The 19,736-nt window shown below is 41.1% G+C and overlaps 1 protein-coding gene and 1 non-coding gene across 2 annotated transcripts in view; one reads left to right on the forward strand and one right to left on the reverse strand.

The window, feature by feature from the left end:
• The first annotated feature begins 8,352 nt into the window (after positions 1 to 8,352).
• On the forward strand, positions 8,353 to 8,459 carry LOC118491881. The gene has a single exon (XR_004892326.1). It is a non-coding gene; the product is annotated as a small nucleolar RNA R71 (small nucleolar RNA).
• Positions 8,460 to 16,155: 7,696 nt separating this feature from the next.
• Positions 16,156 to 19,736, reverse strand: part of LOC118491607 — an 81,693-nt gene continuing 78,112 nt past the window's right edge. Inside the window, exons 4-6 of the mRNA XM_035989504.1 lie at positions 17,131 to 17,197; positions 16,705 to 17,025; positions 16,156 to 16,412 (exon numbers count right to left, since the gene is read on the reverse strand). Coding sequence (XP_035845397.1) covers positions 16,156 to 16,412; positions 16,705 to 17,025; positions 17,131 to 17,197 — 645 coding nt within the window. The remainder of the gene's footprint in view (positions 16,413 to 16,704; positions 17,026 to 17,130; positions 17,198 to 19,736) is intronic.

A 19,736-nucleotide genomic window follows, 5' to 3' on the forward strand; every position in this document is an offset into this window, starting at 1 on the left:
GATAACGCCCAGGTTCATTTGACGGGCGCAGAATTGAAAGCTCTGGTCGACGGTGCTGTTAAGGCAGCCCTGGATCGACAATACGAGGAGTATACTGAATCCCGGAGCAGAACCATATCCAAACCACACTCAAAGCCGAAAACCCACTCAAAATCTCACAGCAAACCACCGTCTAAGCCCAAAAAGGACGATGATAATCACTCATCCAATGAAAACAGTGTCCGTCCAGAAAGAGTGTATACTGATGCATCTCGCGCCAGGGGCTGTACCTACAAGTATTTTGTATCTTGTAAACCCCGAGATTTCACCAGGGAGAAAGGCGCGGTAGATTGTATGACGTGGCTAGACGAGATGGACACCGTGGTGGACATCAGTGGTTGCGCAGAGAAAGATGTGGTAAAGTTTGTTTCACAATCATTCAAGGGCGAGGCCCTGGCTTGGTGGAGGTCTTTGGTTTAGGCCTCGGGAAAGGCTGTTCTATACAGCATGACATGGGAGGAATTCATTTCTCTCATCAAAGAGAATTACTGCCCTCAACATGAGGTTGAAAAGATAGAGACCGACTTCCTATCGTTGGTTATGACGAACCTTGACTGTCAAGCTTACCTCACGAGCTTCAACACGATGTCCCGGTTGGTTCCGTATCTGGTAACCCCGGAGCCAAAGAGAATAGCTCGTTTTATCGGTGGGTTAGCCCCTGAGATAAAGGCAAGTGTAAAGGCCTCTCGGCCAGCGACCTTTAGATCTGTAGCTGACATTTCTTTGTCCCTCACTCTGGATGCGGTCCGACAAAGATCGCTGAGGAACAAAGAGGCTGAGAAGAGAAAGCGTGAAGATGATACTTCACGGAGGTCGAGCAAGAAACACCATGGAAGCGGTGATAACAAGAGAGGGTCTGAGTCATGGAAGGATGGGCAACAGTCTGGTGAAAAGCCCAAGTGCAAGAATTGCAAGAGACATCACTTTGGAAAGTGTAGACTCGAATCAAACTCGCTGACTCAGTCGAAGTCGTATGCTTGCGGGTTATGCAAGTCCAAGGACCACAAGACCTTGGATTGCAAAAAGATAAAGGATGCAACTTGCTACAGTTGCAACGAGAAGGGGCACATTAGAACCAACTGCCCTAAAAATGCCAAGAAGCCTGAAGAGGCCAAGAAGACCAATGCGAGAGCCTTCAGGATGGAGGCGAAAGAAGCAGTGCTAGACGATAACGTGATCACAGGTACTTTCCTCGTAAATGATATCTTTGCAAGAGTACTTTTTGATTCGGGCGCTGATAAGTCTTTCGTAGATCATAAATTTTGCAAATTGCTGAATACGCCTGTCAAAACCTTAAATGTGAATTACGAGGTAGAGCTAGCAGATGGCACCATAGAAACCGTCTCCACTGTGTTAGATGGGTGTGTGATATCCATTAAGAACCACTCTTTTCCTCTATCTCTACTTCCCTTTAAATTGGTCGGTTTTGACCTAGTGTTGGGTATGGACTGGTTATCTCACAACCAGGCCCAAATAGCCTGCAACAGAAAGCAAGTGGTGATAAAGACTCCGTCTGGTGACTCGCTTACCATTCGGGGAGATACCCAGTATGGATTGCCTGAGCAAGTGACTATGCTCAAGGCTTCAAAATGTCTAAAGAAGGGTTGTGTCATTTACATGGCACAGGTGATTCTTGATGAGCCTAAACCAAAGATAGAAGACATTCCCGTCATTTCAGAATATCCAGAAGTCTTCCCTGAAGATCTACCTGGTTTGCCACCGGATAGGCAAGTGGAATTCAGGATTGATATCATCCCTAGAGCAGCACCTATTGCTAGAGCACCTTACAGGCTAGCACCAACCGAAATGAAGGAGTTGAGGACCCAGCTGGATGAACTGCTAGCTAAGGGTTTCATCAAACCGAGTTCGTCCCCCTGGGGAGCACCTGTTCTGTTTGTCAAGAAGAAGGACAGATAGATGCGTCTGTGCATCGATTATCGCGAGCTTAATAAAGTCACGATAAAGAATAGATATCCCTTGCCGAGGATCAACGATTTGTTCGATCAGTTACAAGGGGCAAGTTATTTCTCGAAGATTGATTTGAGGTCAGGCTACCATCAACTGAAAGTCAGAGATGAAGACGTACATAAAACCGCATTTAGGACTCGTTATGGTCATTATGAGTTCCTAGTGATGCCTTTTGGGCTCACTAATGCGCCGGCTGCGTTCATGGATCTCATGAATCGCGTTTGTAAGCCATACTTAGATAAATTCGTCATCTTTTCATCGACGACATTCTTATCTACTCGAAGAACCGAGCTGACCATGAGAAACACCTTCGCTGTATTCTCAAACTCCTACATCATGAGAAACTCTATGCCAAATTCTCTAAGTGCGAATTCTGGCTTCGAGAAGTCCAATTCCTAGGACATGTTGTCAGCGAGCATGGTATCCAAGTGGATCCCGCTAAAGTAGAAGCTGTCATGAATTGGCAAGAGCTAAAGACGCCTACAGAGATTCGTAGTTTCCTAGGGTTAGCAGGAAATTACAGGCGTTTCATTGAAAATTTTTCAAGGATTGCTGCGCCCTTAACTTCCTTGACCAAGAAGAAAGTAAAGTTCGTTTGGGGACCTAAGCAGCAAGAGTCCTTTGATATTCTGAAGCAAAAGTTGAGCAACGCTCCTGTCCTAACATTACCTGAAGGTACCGAAGAGTTTGTAGTTTACTGCGACGCATCACACACTGGCATGGGTGTGTGCTCATGCAGAAGGGCAAGGTTATTGCCTATGCTTCGAGACAGTTAAAGGTGCACGAGAAGAATTACACCACCCATGACTTGGAGCTGGGTGCCGTTGTGTTCGCACTAAAACTGTGGAGGCATTATCTGTATGGTATCAAGTTTGTGATCTATTCTGATCATAAGAGCCTTCAACATCTGTTTAATCAGAAGGAGCTAAACATGAGACAACGCCGTTGGATGGAGACTTTAAATGATTATGATTGTGAAATCAGATATCATCCCGGCAAGGCGAATGTAGTCGCTGATGCCCTGAGCAGAAAGGAAAGGGTAAAACCTATCCGAATCAATGCCAAGAGCATTGAAGTGAAGAATAATTTGATTGAAAGGTTGTTAGCTGCACAGAGGGAAGCTGTGTTGGAAGCTAACTATCCTAAAGAGAAGCTGGGAGTAACTGAGGAGCAGTTAACTCTTAGCAAGGACGGAATTTTACGATTAAATGGACGAATATGGGTTCCGATTTATGGAGGACTACGAGATGTTATCTGATGCGTGTCGGTGTGTATATATTTTAGATGTATATTTAAGCCCCTTTTTACACTTTTAGCCAAGTTTTAAATTTATAAAACACGATATTTACTAACACTAAACACACATATGGGCAAGTGCACCCATCGTGGACGTAGTATAGTGTTGGTAAGATACCGAGGTCGTCCAAGGACACAAGAGCTTTTAGTACCGGTTTATCCTCAACGTCTAATCAAATCAAAAAGTGAGAAAAATATTTTAAACTAAGAAAAATAAAAACTAACTAAATGCTGAAAAATAAAATAAAATAAAAACAGATAGACAAGATGAATCACTTGGATCCGACACGTGTATTAGTATAACCTTTGATTATTTTCGCACTTTTGCACTTGTTTAAGAGATTATCTTAGTTATTGTAGTAGGCCCCTCTTTTGAAGGCGACGTTACCCTCAACCCAGTAGTTTGAGTCAGCAAGGATACAATCCTAAAGGGTCGGATTATTGAAAGATAATGAATTAAGTTATTAATGCAAATTGTGGTAGGCCCCGCTTTCGGCGGTGACGTTACCCTCGGCTAAGTAGTCTGAGTTAGCAGGGATACAGTCCTAAATAGCCGGGTTATAGTATTAATAGTAGTTAACTTATGAGGGGGTCAAAGAGTTTGGATCCCCGCCATCCAATACCTATGGGCATTGAAGGAGATCCTACTAAATTTGACCCAGGTCCCAAGCAAGACCTCTAAACGCTGAACAAGGGCAAGACCCTTACCAAACCGTTCCCTTAACCCCCGACCAGGTAGCCAACATACCTTCATATAGACCGTGGAGATATGAATGGTGAAAATCTTTTATTTTATATAGACAGTAAAATAACGCCAAGACACCACGGACAAACGATAAGGAAAGATCACCTTCAACATAAGTAACTAGTTATTAAAGTCATTAATACAAAACCAAATAAAAAGTGCAAAAGATTAAAAATAAAAAGTATTATACTAAACACTTGTCTTCACCAAGTGATGTAAGAGACTTAGGCAAACATGGCCTTGATTGTCAAGAACTCTTACAATCAATCTTGGATCCCGAGACGACTCACACACTCTACGATGGACAATGGATGATGGTGGTGGATGATGGTGTTATGGTGGTGGTGGGTGGTGGATGGAGTGTGAGAGAGGTGGTGTGCCAAGGGATGAAAGAGAATGAAACCAAGCTCCTCTATTTATAGGCTGAACAGAAGGCTGGGCACGGCCCCGTGTCCACTGGACACGCCCCCGTGCCCGTCTGACATTCTCTCTCTTCATTAATTGTAATTCGCAATTACAATTAATGCGCCTGCTGTACTTTCACCACGCCCCCGTGCCCGCTGGACACGGCCCCGTGGTGGGCAATGGAAGCTTCTACTGGTTTGTCTTTTCTGCTGCTTCCTGGGCACGCCCCCGTGTTCGCTGGACACGGGGCGTGTTCAGACTCTGTTTTCTCTTTTTTGCCTTGGGAGGTGCCGTTGAGGGTCCGGGCAGTCTACTTTTGTTCCTTTTCTTGTATTTGTGCTAGAATTAGTTGTCTTTTTGCTTCTTTTGTGATTTTGAGCTCATTTCATCCTGAAAATACAAAAGGAAGACAAAAACACTCTTTTTAAAACATTAGTACTTAAAAAGGGTTAGTTTTATGCCTTAATTGATGTGATTTATATGTTGCATTTTACATACATCAAATACCCCCACACTTGAACTTTTGCTTGTCCTCAAGCAAAACTCTTTAAATGTGGCTTACACTCCCAAATGGAATAGGTAGAAGAGAAGTTTTTAGCTTGTCCTAGAGTGTCGGGAATCCAAGGTCTTTGTAAGTTTTATTTTTATTTATTTACAATCCTATTCGTTATGATTTATTTTGAACGTTTCATAAGATAAATTACTTATTTGGGCATAGCATGCCTTATTAAAATTCCATTTATATACAAGTTCACATACCTCGCGGGAGATCACTCAACACTCGGCCGAAGGTGTATATTTTAGTGAATCACACGAGAGCGGCATGGAACTTACGCCTTCCATAGGCTTGCCAAGCAATCAATCATCCTCCTTTTTAACTTTTTACCTTTGTAAATATCAAGAGGACTTTTGGGTGAAGGGTTAGGCTTGGGTTAAAGGTGGGTGGTTGGGATAGTGGTTAGTAAAAGGGCGAAAATCGTAAAAAGCGTCGGTTTTCGTAAAGTACCTTGTCTTTAGCGAGTTTTTTTTTATTTTGAAGTATTTCTCCAAACAAGCTTTTATATAGCTTTTGTTTGTTTTTTTTTTCGTCACATAAAAAGGCGAGTTTACGAAAAACCGAGCTTGTTACTAAAATAAAGGGTGAAAAATAAAAAAGGTTTTTGGTGGGTGAAAAGGGTTTTTGGGGTAATGAAATGAAAGGTTTAGGCTCAAAGGGGCTATCTAGGGGGATTTTGGGTAGGTGATAAAAAAATTGAAAAATAATGGTTTTGAAAGAAAAAATGGTTAGTCCTAATGCCTCCATCATTTACTTACTTGGGTTTAAGTTGGTAAGGACCGGGAATGTATCGTTGTGGCAAGTTCTAGATTTGTAAGAACCAAGCGGCTATTCACACAAGAAACGAAAAATGAGCATTTAATCTAAATATGTATATTTTTATGCTCAATAAAGGCTCAAAACTCACCTTTGTGGGAATGGGTTTTTTATGTGATCAAGTATATATAATCGAATTTTTAACTAGACTTGTTATGCCGTTTCATAATTTTCTTATGTTGGTTCTTTGTTATCACGACGCTATCGGTTGTAAACTTGTAAAAATATAACTTTTTTTTAGAACTTGTTATTCCCAACTTAAACTAAGACAAGTAAATAAAAAAAATGAAAAATTTTTTGAAAAAATTTGGGGTGTTTAGCGGTTCCAATAGAGTTTTGTGTAAGGCTTGTGTTTAGGATTTGCAAAATTCAAGGTTTTAGCATCCCCCCACACTTAAATTACACATTATCCTCAATGTGTCCAAAAATAATGTTTTTGGTTGATTAGAATGTGTAAAAGTGGGTTAAAAAGCAAAGATTTATGTTACTGGCATCCTGGACACGGCCCCGTGGTGACCGGGCACGGCCCCGTGGTCAAGTGCTAGTAACAAAAATTAGAGAATTGAAACAGAAGCCTGGACACGGGGGCGTGTCCGCTGAACACGGCCCGTGTCCAGTTACCTGAACCGGGTGATTTTCTGCAGGTGGCTCAGCACGGGGCCGTGTTGGTTGGGCACGGCCCGTGTTGAGCCTTCTGTGATGGAGATTTTTGTCGGGTTGCTCTGTTCTTCGTGCATGGTTCCATTTTTCTCGTTCCCTTTTTCATCCATTACCACCATGAGTGTGTTTTATTCTGCAAAAACTAAAAGATTAAACTAAACTAAGGATAGTTCCGCGGAATGCCTCCGTGGTGCGCCACGTTTATGAGGGTCCTTAGCTAGACCCGATTCGAGGTTATATATCTTCTGAGTGGGATGCCTTGCTTCCCATGTTACACCGTCGGAGAGCAGCATCCAAGCTCGAATCAATAACCTTCATGTAATTTACTGGGTCGTCGTCCTCTATTCTCTTCCCAACTCCGAACTTCACTTCATCATCCCCATACCTCAAAGTGAGTGTCCCGTCATTCATATCTACCACTGCTTGTGCTGTGGCAAGGAAGGGTCTCCCTAGTATAAGGGGGACCTCGGTGTCTTCCTCCATATCGAGTATGACAAAGTCAACTGGATAAACGAATCTGCTTACCCTTACCAAGACATTCTCGATGACACCTTGTGGGAATTTGACGGATCGATCAGCGAGTTGTATGCTCATTTTTGTAGGGCTCGAGGTTCCCAAGCCAAGCCTTTTGAACATTAATGAGGGCATGAGGTTAATGCTAGCCCCTAGGTCGGCCAAGGCATTGCGAACGGGTGATTCCCCTATTGAGCACGGAATCGTGAAACTTCCGGGATCGATTTTCTTTTGGGGCAGTTTATTGAGTACGAGGGCAGAGCATTCTTCGCCTAAATTAACTAATTGCAAATTTTCAATTTTCTTCTTATGTGTAAGGAAGTCCCTCATAAATTTAGAGTATTTGGGCATTTGGGTTAGGACTTCGATAAAAGGAATATTGACATGCAATTGTTTTAACAGACTTTCGAATTTTGCAAATTGCTCATTGGTCTTTTGACGAATTAACCTACCGGGGTACGGAACTCGAGGAGCCTTGGTAGGCTCTGGTGATGGAGGAGAGTTCTTCTCCTGCAGAGGTGTTGGCACTGTGTCTTCCGTAGGTGGTGGTACTTCTGCAGGCCCTACAGTGCGGTTTCGTAGTGTGATGAGGTGAACTTGCGCCTTTGGGTTTGTTTCGGTATTGCTAGGTAATGCGCCTTGCGGTCTCTCGGAAAAATTTTGAGCTATTTGATTTATTTGTTTTTCTATGTTTTGAATGCTAGCTTGTTGATTCCTAAAATTAGATTCTAATTGTAGAAATCTTTCCGAGTTTTTCTTATCAGTGTCAGAGACGAGGCGAGATATAGTATCTTCGAGCCTTTCTCGTCCACTTTGTTGTTGAGTGAAATTTTGTGACTCATTTCTTGATTGCTGAAAGTTTGTTCGTTGGGTTTGTTGGTTACTACTATTGCCGGGTTCCCTCCAACCAAGGTTTGGGTGGTTTCGCCATCCTTGGTTGTAAGTTCCCGTTGGGGGACCCGACGGCCTAGGTCTATTATCAATGTAGTTTACCATTTCTTGTTGATCGTCCGTTTCTTTCATGCAACTCCAATTTTCATGTGACCCACCACACCCTTCGCAAGCCATAACCGAGGCTGTTTTTGTCATTTCTAATTTTTTTATTTTTGAAGAAAGGGCCTCGATTTGGGCTTGTAAAGAAGTGCTTTCGTCGACCTTATGGGCGCCCGGGGCGATAGACTTATTTCCCCGGGGGGTGTGCCATTGAAAATTGGTTTGAGCAATTTCCTCAATCTGATTATAAATTTCGTGTGGGCGTCGGTTACCTAAAAGCCCCCCGGAGCTAGAGTCAAGTGTCTGCCTAGTGTGTGGCAACAATCCATTGTAGAAAGTGGATACTTGTTGCCATATTGCGAGGCCGTGATGGGGACACTTGCACAATAGCTCCTTGAACCTTTCCCAAGTTTCATATAAGGATTCCCCGTCCTCTTGTGAGTATGTATTAATTTCAGTCATTAATTTAGCAGTTTTAGCAGGAGGGAAATACTTATATAGAAATTTTTGGGCTAGTTCATCCCAGGTGTTTACCGATCCAGCTGGGAGGGCGTTGAGCCAAGCTTTCGCTCGGTCTTTTAGTGAGAATGGAAACATACGAAGGCGGATGGCGTCGTTTGATGCTCCGTTGATCCGAAAGGTATCACATATTTCTAAGAAATTAGTTATATGTAGATGGGGATCCTCGTCCGCAAGCCCGTGGAAGGTTGCGGAGTTTTGGAGCATTTGTATCAAATGCGGTCGAAGTTCGAAGTTATTGGCTTCGACATTCGGGGCATTGATAGCGGCGCCTAGATTACCTACGGTGGGTCGTAGATAATCCATAAGGGTACGTTGGTCCGCCATTGGAGGTGGATCACCCGAAACCTTCTCTTGTTGGTTTTTGGCTTTTAACCTTTTTCTGAGAAAGCGTTCGGGTTCTTCTAGCGGTTCTTTTATGTCTTTATTGGAACTGGAGCTCATACACTACGTGAGGTTGGCGTCGGGTTCCAAGTCCTGCAATAAAAACAGAAAAGAATGTTGGTCAGAAGGTTCACCACGGCCCCGTGTTGAGCGAACACGGCCCCGTGGTCGGAATTACAGTGATTGTTTTCCAGATCCCAGTTACTGGAAGTTGGACACGGCACCGTGTTGCACCGGCACGGCCCCGTGGTCAGCCTTCAGTAACTTGAAAAACAAAAACTGCCAGTAACGATGCTGAGCACGGCCTGTGTCCGACCAGGCACGGCCCCGTGCTGAGCCCTGCAGAAGCTGAAAATCTAAAAAAAAAAATCCTAAAAAATTAAAGAAAAATAAAAATATGACTAGGCCGTTGATTCCAAACTTTCTTAAAATCCTTGTGTCCCCGGCAACGGCGCCAAAAACTTGATGCGTGTCGGTGTGTATATGTTTTAGATGTATTTAAGCCCCTTTTTACACTTTTAGCCAAGTTTTAAATTTTTAAAACACGATATTTACTAACACTAAACACACATATGGGCAAGTGCACCCATCGTGGACGTAGTATAGTGTTGGTAAGATACCGAGGTCGTCCAAGGACACAAGAGCTTTTAGTACCGGTTTATCCTCAACGTCTAATCAAATCAAAAAGTGAGAAAAATATTTTAAACTAAGAAAAATAAAAACTAACTAAATGCTGAAAAATAAAATAAAATAAAAACAGATAGACAAGATGAATCACTTGGATCCGACACGTGTATTAGTATAACCTTTGATTATTTTCGCACTTTTGCACTTGTTTAAGAGATTATCTTAGTTATTGTAGTAGGCCCCTCTTTTGAAGGCGACGTTACCCTCAACCCAGTAGTTTGAGTCAGCAAGGATACAATCCTAAAGGGTCGGATTATTGAAAGATAATGAATTAAGTTATTAATGCAAATTGTGGTAGGCCCCGCTTTCGGCGGTGACGTTACCCTCGGCTAAGTAGTCTGAGTCAGCAGGGATATAGTCCTAAATAGCCGGGTTATAGTATTAATAGTTGTTAACTTATGAGGGGGTCAAAGAGTTTGGATCCCCGCCATCCAATACCTATGGGCATTGAAGGAGATCCTACTAAATTTGACCCAGGTCCCAAGCAGGACCTCTAAACGCTGAACAAGGGCAAGACCCTTACCAAACCGTTCCCTTAACCCCCGACCAGGTAGCCAACATACCTCCATATAGACCGTGGAGATATGAATGGTGAAAATCTTTTATTTTATATAGACAGTAAAATAACGCCAAGACACCACGGACAAACGATAAGGAAAGATCACCTTCAACATAAGTAACTAGTTATTAAAGTCATTAATACAAAACCAAATAAAAAGTGCAAAAGATTAAAAATAAAAAGTATTATACTAAACACTTGTCTTCACCAAGTGATGTAAGAGACTTAGGCAAACATGGCCTTGATTGTCAAGAACTCTTACGATCAATCTTGGATCCCGAGACGACTCACACACTCTACGATGGACAATGGATGATGGTGGTGGATGATGGTGTTATGGTGGTGGTGGGTGGTGGATGGAGTGTGAGAGAGGTGGTGTGCCAAGGGATGAAAGAGAATGAAACCAAGCTCCTCTATTTATAGGCTGAACAGAAGGCTGGGCACGGCCCCGTGTCCGCTGGACACGCCCCCGTGCCCATCTGACATTCTCTCTCTTCATTAATTGTAATTCGCAATTACAATTAATGCGCCTGCTGTACTTTCACCACGCCCCCGTGCCCGCTGGACACGGCCCCGTGGTGGGCAATGGAAGCTTCTACTGGTTTGTCTTTTCTACTGCTTCCTGGGCACGCCCCCGTGTTCGCTGGACACGGGGCGTGTTCAGACTCTGTTTTCTCTTCTTTGCCTTGGGAGGTGCCGTTGAGGGTCCGGGCAGTCTACTTTTGTTCCTTTTCTTGTATTTGTGCTAGAATTAGTTGTCTTTTTGCTTCTTTTATGATTTTGAGCTCATTTCATCCTGAAAATACAAAAGGAAGACAAAAACACTCTTTTTCCAACATTAGTACTTTAAAAGGGTTAGTTTTATGCCTTAATTGATGTGATTTATATGTTGCATTTTACATACATCATTATCCTCCAGGAAGTCCATAGTTCCAAATATTCTGTTCACCCGGGAGCTGATAAGATGTATCAGGATCTAATGGCAAATTATTGGTGGATAGGCTTGAAAAAGTCTGTAGCCGCTTATGTAGCCAGATGCTTGACTTGTGCGCAAGTCAAAGCTGAGCATCAAAAGCCGTCAGGCTTGCTACAACAGCCTGAACTTCCCGAATGGAAGTGGGAATGTGTAACTATGGATTTTATTACCAAGTTACCCAAGACAAGGAAAGGAAATGACACAATATGGGTTATAGTCGATAGACTGACTAAGTCAGCGCATTTCTTACCCATCAAGGAGACTTATAGCCCCGACATGTTGGCCCAGTTATACGTTGATAAGATTGTAGCCTTACATGGCATACCTGTGTCTATTATCTCCGACAGAGATACTAGGTACACGTCTCATTTCTGGAAAAGCTTCCAGCAATCTTTGGGCACACGTTTGAATTTTAGTACGGCTTACCATCCTCAGACAGACGGTCAGAGTGAGCGTACTATTCAGACGTTGGAAGACATGCTACGTGCATGTGCTATCGATTTGGGTGGTAGTTGGGATAAGAACCTACCATTAATCGAATTCTCCTACAACAATAGCTACCATACCAGCATAAATGTTGCGCCTTTCGAGGCATTATACAGTAGAAAGTGTAGATCGCCTGTTTGTTGGGCGGAAGTTGGAGATGTCCAATTATCAGGACTAGAGATAGTCTTCGAAATGACAGACAAGATTGTCCAAATTCGAGACCGTCTCAAAGCTGCCCGAGATAGGCAGAAGAGTTACGCGGATCCAAAGCGTAAAGATTTTCACTTCGAAGTAGGTGAAAAAGTGTTACTCAAAGTATCACCCTGGAAAGGGGTGATGCGTTTCGGTAAGAAAGGCAAATTAAGCCCGAGATACATAGGACCTTTCGAGGTTATCGAATGTGTCGGGTCAGTTGCCTATAAGTTAAACTTACCAGAGGAGCTCAATGGAATTCACAATGTGTTCCACATCTGCAATCTGAAAAAGTGCTTCGCTGACGAATCACTGGTAATACCCCATACAGATGTGCATATAGATGAGAGCTTAAAATTTGTGGAAAAACCTTTGTCGATTGAAGATCGACAGGTAAAGAAGCTTTGAAGGAAGCATGTACCGATTGTAAAAGTCAAATGGGATGCACGTAGAGGTCCCGAATTCACGTGGGAGGTTGAATCCACGATGAAAGAGAAATACCCTTATTTATTTCAGTAAATCTCGGGTCGAGATTTATTTTAAGGGGGTGAGGATGTAACACCTCGAAATTTTGTGTCCAATAATGTGTTGACACGTGTCATGAGCTTACACGTGGCATTAACTATTAAATAAAGGACTAAAGTTGACAAACCTTGAAAGTATGTGAATTCGAGGGTTATAAATGTCAACGAAGGGTAAATATACTATATAGTAACCCTAACTGATGCTCGTACCTTCAAATGAATAAATCATGGATCGTACGGAGCGAAACGCGGGAGAAAGTGAGAGATTACAAGCTACAGGGGTTAATTGTGTCAACATGTTTAAGTTATACCTCTGAGTGACCCTTTGACGAACCCGAGGCTTTGTAACAGTAAAATACGCTCACTAGAATATACGATATAAATTTCGCGAAGCTCCGTTTTAAAACGAGAAAGTTATGATCAAATTCATATGAGAGGGGTTAAAGGCGTCAACAATAAAAGTTAAGGCTTTTCGGATAGTAATTAAACTAACCGGGGACTTAACAATGCGGGTAAAGGTCACGAGGCCCTTAATGGTAAATAATCGAGGGCCAAATCGCAAAGTTACCCCTTCGAAACCGAAAGGTCAGGTTAATCATTACAAAAGATTTGAAAATCTTGGAAATCAGGTCTAATGCGGGCCGCGTTAAGGTTATGGGTAATTTAATGCGGGCCGCGAGCCAGCTGCTGATTCGTTTTCTGACATTAGGATTCATGCGGCCCGCGTCCGAGTTGCTGAATCCTAATGCGGGCCGCGTAAGGACCCCAGATGCAGAAACTTTGGACAGATGCATTGTTTGAGCTTGTGAACGACATTATGTGCATTAATTGAAGCATGGGCGCCCTCTACATGCCCCCTAGCACCCAGGGCCACCTGCTGATCATCCATGATCCAATGTAGGGTGAATTGTAATGATCTTAAAGCATATTGACTTAGGAAAACAGTGTAGGACTCTTACGGTTACCCGTAACGCCATTAGCGCGCACGGTCCGGCTTATGTAACTAGTTTACATAAACTAGCCGAAACGGGTCAAACCATATTGTTTTGACCCCAAAATCCAGAGTGTGATTATTATACCCATGTAAAACAAGTCTTCAAAACTTGTTTGGTCAAAATCACATTCCTTTCCCGGTTTTCGCCTTTCACGCGATTAAACCGTAACTATCCGTTGAAACTGACCGGTCTAAGCTACGGCTAAATTAAAGATCCGTTAGGATTCTAATAGGTTATTTTAAACCTTCGTTCCAGATTAGGAGACCAGTAAAAGCTATCTGCAATTTATTTCGATTAAGGATTTATACTTGCAAAGGTAAATACTTTTAACTTATTTTCCGTTATACGGGCTTGGGTTACGGTACATAGTATACCGCTTGATCGGGCATCAAATTCTCCACCGATTGAGTGGGTAGTTGAATAAATTTGATCGGCTCGTTTAAACAGTCTTGTTACTTAAAAGCCTTTGGGGGGTTAATGACCATGTCCCGGATATCCCTGGCATCATTTTACGAAATGGCCACGACCTAAGCGGGGAGTGTAGGCGTACACTCGTCAGTGCATAAATAGATCGCTGTGGTGTGTCTATTGATCTTTAACCCGGACTTGATCCGGGCTACTGAACGCAAAGGAACATGTAATTCGTTCACAAGATTATAATATTAAATAGTTCTCCCAAGTTATAAAAGAATTTGTGCCTTGTGCATTCAAATCAATTTTAATAAACATTTTTCAAAAGTGTCGGTTGAATGTATTTACCAGTGTAAACTGACGTATTTTCCCCAAAAAGATTAAATGCAGGTACTAAACGTAATTGGCTGGCTATATCTCCTTAGCATCTTAAAAGAGTCTCGCAAGCTTAAGGATGCCTTCGTCTGTTGAACAATACTTTTGTTATTATTATTGATCCCCTGTGGATTTTATTTCAACAATGGTGATACTTTGATATTACAGTTAATGTTGAAATATATTTATCTTTATGCTTCCGCTGTGCATTCATATATTGTGTGGTTTGACTATATTGTTGCCAACTACGTCACGATAATCCCCCACCGGGCCCACCGGTGAGACACATGGAAATCGGGGTGTGACAGAATCAGCATAGGCAGATAAATTAAATGAGTCACTTGGTTTAAACATGATTCCGCAACCAGGTGCACTTTTTAGGTATCTCAGGAGCCTAAAAGCAATCTGAGAGTGAGCTTCGGTTGGCTTATGCATGTATTAGGACAAGTAGTAAACAACATAGGCAATGTCAGGACGTGTGTGGGAAAGATAAATAAGTTTCCCAACAAGTTTTTGATATTCAGTGATACTAACTTCCTTTAATTCTTCAGTTTTACTCATTTTTGTCAAAATATGATTTTGTTCTATGGGACAATTAACCGGTTTACATCCGCTCATCCCATATTTATTTAAAAGATCCATACAGTATTTTCTTTGGGTGAGACAAATACCATCTTTGTTGTTAATGACTTCAATACCAAGGAAGTATTTCAAAAAACCAATATCTTTGATTTGAAATTCCTTCTTTAAGAAGGATTTGATTTTGTCAATTTCATTAGAATTGTTTCCTGTTAGTAAAATATCGTCCACATAGACTAATAAAACGGTAAACACAGAGTTATCAGCTTTAACAAACATAGAATAATCACATTTTGAATGAACAAAGCCAATCTTAACGAGAATTTGAACAAGTTTTTCGTTCCACATGCGAGGTGCTTGCTTTAAGCCATATAGGGACCGTTTTAATTTACAGACCTTGTTTTTGTTATTTATATTTAAACCATCAGGAGGGGTCATATAGACTTCTTCCTTTAGGTTACCATACAGGAAGGCATTGTTGACATCAAGTTGATAAATGGGCCAGTCATTTTGCATAGAGAGGCTGATGATGCATCTGACTGTGACCATTTTAACAACAGGAGAAAAGGTCTCCTCAAAGTCTATACCCTCAACTTGACTAAAGCCTTTGGCCACTAGCCTAGCTTTAAACCTATCTATTTCACCATTTGATTTGTATTTGACTTTGTAAACCCACTTGCTCCCAATGGGTTTTTTCCCATATGGAAGATCAACAATGTCCCAAGTATCATTACTATATAGAGCAGAAAGTTCATCATTCATTGCGTCTATCCACCTTTTGTCTTTACATGCTTCTTTATAGTTAATAGGTTCAGAGGTTTTATTTAAGTTGGCAGCAAAGCACACATTTTCACTAGATAGATTAGCATAGTTAACAACATTATTATAACTATATTTAGCATTTCCAACAATGAAGTCATTGAATCTCTTAGGGGCAGACATATGTCTAGTGGACTTTCTAAGGTTAGATTGGTTACCCTCAGGAAGGACTGATTCGTCATTTGTACCACTAGACTTACCCCTCACAGACTCACTTTGAGACCCACCATGATGCTGAACATTAGCCATGTCATCAGGGGTGAATGACTGCTGAGCTTCAGCAACATCAACTGGCTCATTTGAGCTACTGTGTTGCTGTGTCTCAGGTACAGAATCAGACAACTCCTTCTCTTCATCATTGGGATTTGCATCACTTGAAGACTCATAGATGTCAAAAAAATTTGAGTGACTGCTGAGCTTCAGGGGTGAATGACTGCTGAGCTTCAGCAACATCAACTGGCTCATTTGAGCTACTGTGTTGCTGTGTCTCAGGTACAGAATCAGACAACTCCTTCTCTTCATCATTGGGATTTGCATCACTTGAAGACTCATAGATGTCAAAAAAATTTGAGTGATTCAAAAAAATTGTTTTGTCTAAATCAGATTCAGAAAATAGTTTTGTTTTGAAAGGGAAAACAGTCTCATAAAAACTTACATCTCATGAGAAGGAGAATGTCCTTTGATCCAAACTCCAGAGTTTGTATCCCTTTTTTAGATTTGAGTAACCCATAATGCCATGAATTTTGACAAAATTTTCCATTTGAGTGTTAATAAATTCAGACCCATTGTCGCTTCTAAAAATTTTGATTTTTGTTTCAAACTGAGTTAGGATCAGATCATAGAAACTTTTAATGTTTTCAAACACTTCAGTTTTGGATTTCATTAAGTAGACCGAGACCGATCTAGAGTAGTCGTCTACAATAGTGAGAAAAAAAATTATAACCATCAAGACTGGGTCGTTTGTAAGGACCCCAAACATCGAGATGAACAAGATCACCTACCCTTTTTGATTTATGGTCACTTAATGGGAAAGGAATTCTATGTTGTTTGGCCTTGTGACAAGTGTCACATAGTTCAGCTTAACTTGATTCATTTTTAAAATTTAGAGCATGTAGGACTTGGTCTGAGGGATGACCAAGTCTGGAATGCCAAAGCTTTATTGTTTCAGTCTTATTATAGCAAGCAATAACAGAAATACTAGAATTACCACAGAAATAGAGCCCATCAGTTTGCCTACCAATCACCAGGTTTTTCCTTAAGGATACATCCTGAATGTAACAATTATGTTCGTCAAAAACAACTTTAAGTTTGTTATCTTTAGCAAGTTTGTGGACAGAGATAAGATTCACACAATATCCAGGGACAACAAAAACATCTTTCAAAATCACATCTTCATACAGTTTAAAGCATCCTATTTGTTTAACTTTTGCATCTGTTCCATTAGGATGTTTAATGGTAATATCATATTCAGACACATCAACAATGTTAAACATGTTGTCATTGTTCATAACCATGTGTTGATTAGCCCCTGAATCAACTATCCATTTTAGTTTATTTTTACTGAAAAAACTGGAGTTAAAGCAATAGGTGTTTTTATAGGATCCTAGAGAGGTGAAAGCATTATAACACTTACCACTCATATTAGATTTGTGAGAATCTTCCAGCTTATTCTCATTTAGAAGGCCTAGCAACTTAGAAAACTGATTAGCAGTTAAAGCATTCAAGGAAGAATTAGCAGGTTGGTCATTCATAGTGTTGGCAACAGAATTATTGGCAGACAAGTTGGTTCTAGGCCATTGTGTCACACCCCAACCGATGGCGGAATCATCGGGGCATGGCACTGAGCGAAACAGATTGTCCAGAAGTTTCCACAACAACTATTAATACTATTCAGTTAAATGATACGTCCCATACCGTATCCCAAATAATACAATATATTATTACAGATAACAACCAGTCAAGTAATTCTGTTCCGACAACTTAGATTTAAATAAAACAAATAAATATTGTTCAAATGCTCCTAAAGACACGGTCGGACAAGATCTACAGACAACTATGCTCTAGACGCTTGTTCCTGACAGACAACTATTTGTTGGGGGCCTCTAGAGCTTTATTCTAGCCTCGCTTTCCTAGCAAGCAAACATCTTAAATACCTGTCACATACGTTAAAATAAAGTCAATACATATAATGTAAAGGTGAGCATACAAGTTTGATAATAGCATATTAGAGTTCAAATAGTTTACGCATAACCAGCACGTACACAGAGGAAAACGAAGCATGTTAATTATCGACATGGATCTATCGATACCAATGACTGCGGGTTGCCTGTCTGATACAGTTCGCAATACATGATTACCACCGTAATCCATGCAAGTAATTGTCCTTAACAACCCCCGTGTGAACGGGTGCTGAGTCCAAACTATAGTACTACGTCGTTAAGGCAGGTAGACAACATTCCACGTGTAAACACAATCAACAAGCATTCATTTAGTCACGTAATACATGCATGATTGGTTAGCGTTCAAATAATTGAGTAGTGTGATCGATTGTGTTTTGATATAAGTAACGTATATAACACCCAAAAGTGCTAAAAGCAAAAAGGGATCGAGTATACTCACAGCGATTGATTGATGGATTAAAGGGATCGCTTGAGAGTAGGGTTAGCCTGTCACGGCCCCGACCCGGTTTGACCCGTTTCAGGAGTCGCGGGACAGAAATCCCGTGATATCTATTTAATTGATTTTAGCAGCGGAAGTTTATCATCAGGATCTTTTTAAAGCTAAAAACTTTTCCTGATTATTTTATTTCACAACTCGGGATATAAACCCGGTAATTTACAATAACATGATTTCACAGAGAAATCTTTATTTTTACAAAACATATTTCTTTATTTTATAATGAGCCACTTTCTTAAGCTTTGAAATGCTCCCCAACATTTTTCCTGAATTACAATAGATCACCTGAAACATGTTTGAAAAAGGTTTTGTCAGCGGGAAATACTGAGTGAATCATCCTATTTAAAATGACTCGTTGTCACACCCCTAATTTCCACGTGTCACCGGTGGGCCCGATGGGGGATTAACGTGACGTAGTTGATATCATCATAGTCAAACAACACAAATTATAATGGACAGCGGAAGTAAAGATAGATTCATTTCGACTTAAATTATTGTAATATTCGAGTATCACAAAATGTCAAAATAGAATCCACAGGCAGAATCAAATAAAAAGGAAACTTCATTTCAACAGACTTCATGCATCCTAAGCTTGCGAGACTTCTATGGATGCTTAAGGAGTGGCCAGCCTATTACGCGTAGTACCTGCACTTAGTCTTTTTGGAAAATACGCCAGTTTACACTGGTAAATACAATTTAACTGACTCATTTTGAAAATGTTTAAAATTGATTTAAATGCTCGTGGCATAAAACTTTTTTATAACTTGGGATAATTATTTGCTTAATAATCTTGTAAAAGAATTACATGTTCGTTCTGCGTTCGGTAGCCCGGGTCATGCCGGGTTAAAGATTAATAGACACACCACTTAATATAATTCCGCCGCGAGACTTCTCTCGTACCGACGATTATACATGTTGTACAACACTACGGGTGTACGCCTACACCCGAGTGCTAAGGTCGTGGCCATTCTTTGAATGATGCCAAGGATATCCGGGACATGGTCATTAAGCCCCCAAAGGCGTTAAACAAACAAAACAGCATTTTCAAACGGGTTAATTTGACTGCACATAACCAAGACCGGTTAAGGTCAATTCCCCGACCAAGCGGCATTTTATATACCGTACCCCAAGCCCGTATAGGGAAAATAAGTTAAACGTATTTACCTGAGCAAAGTATAAACCAAATATAATGAGTGCACGTAGCTTTTACTGGGCTCCTAGATCTGGAAATTAAGGTTTTAATAACCTATTAGAATCCTAACGGGTCTTAAGCTTAGACCGGTTAGTTTTATATGAAGATTACGGTTTTAAACGCACAATAAGGCGAAGACCGTTTTAGAATGTGGTTTTGTCCCAACAAGCTTGTACACTTGTTTTATATGGGTAACATAATCACATTCTGGATTTTGAGACCAAAAAGATATGGTTTGACCCGTTTCGGCTAAAATGGCCAAACTAGTCACATAAGCCGATCCGAACGCGTATGATGCGTAACGAGTAACCATAAGAGTCAAATACAAGTTTCTGAAGTCAATATGCTTAAAATATGTTGTGATATCAGAA

The sequence above is a fragment of the Helianthus annuus genome, chromosome 4, assembly GCF_002127325.2.
Source record: "Helianthus annuus cultivar XRQ/B chromosome 4, HanXRQr2.0-SUNRISE, whole genome shotgun sequence".
NCBI lineage: Eukaryota > Viridiplantae > Streptophyta > Magnoliopsida > Asterales > Asteraceae > Helianthus > Helianthus annuus.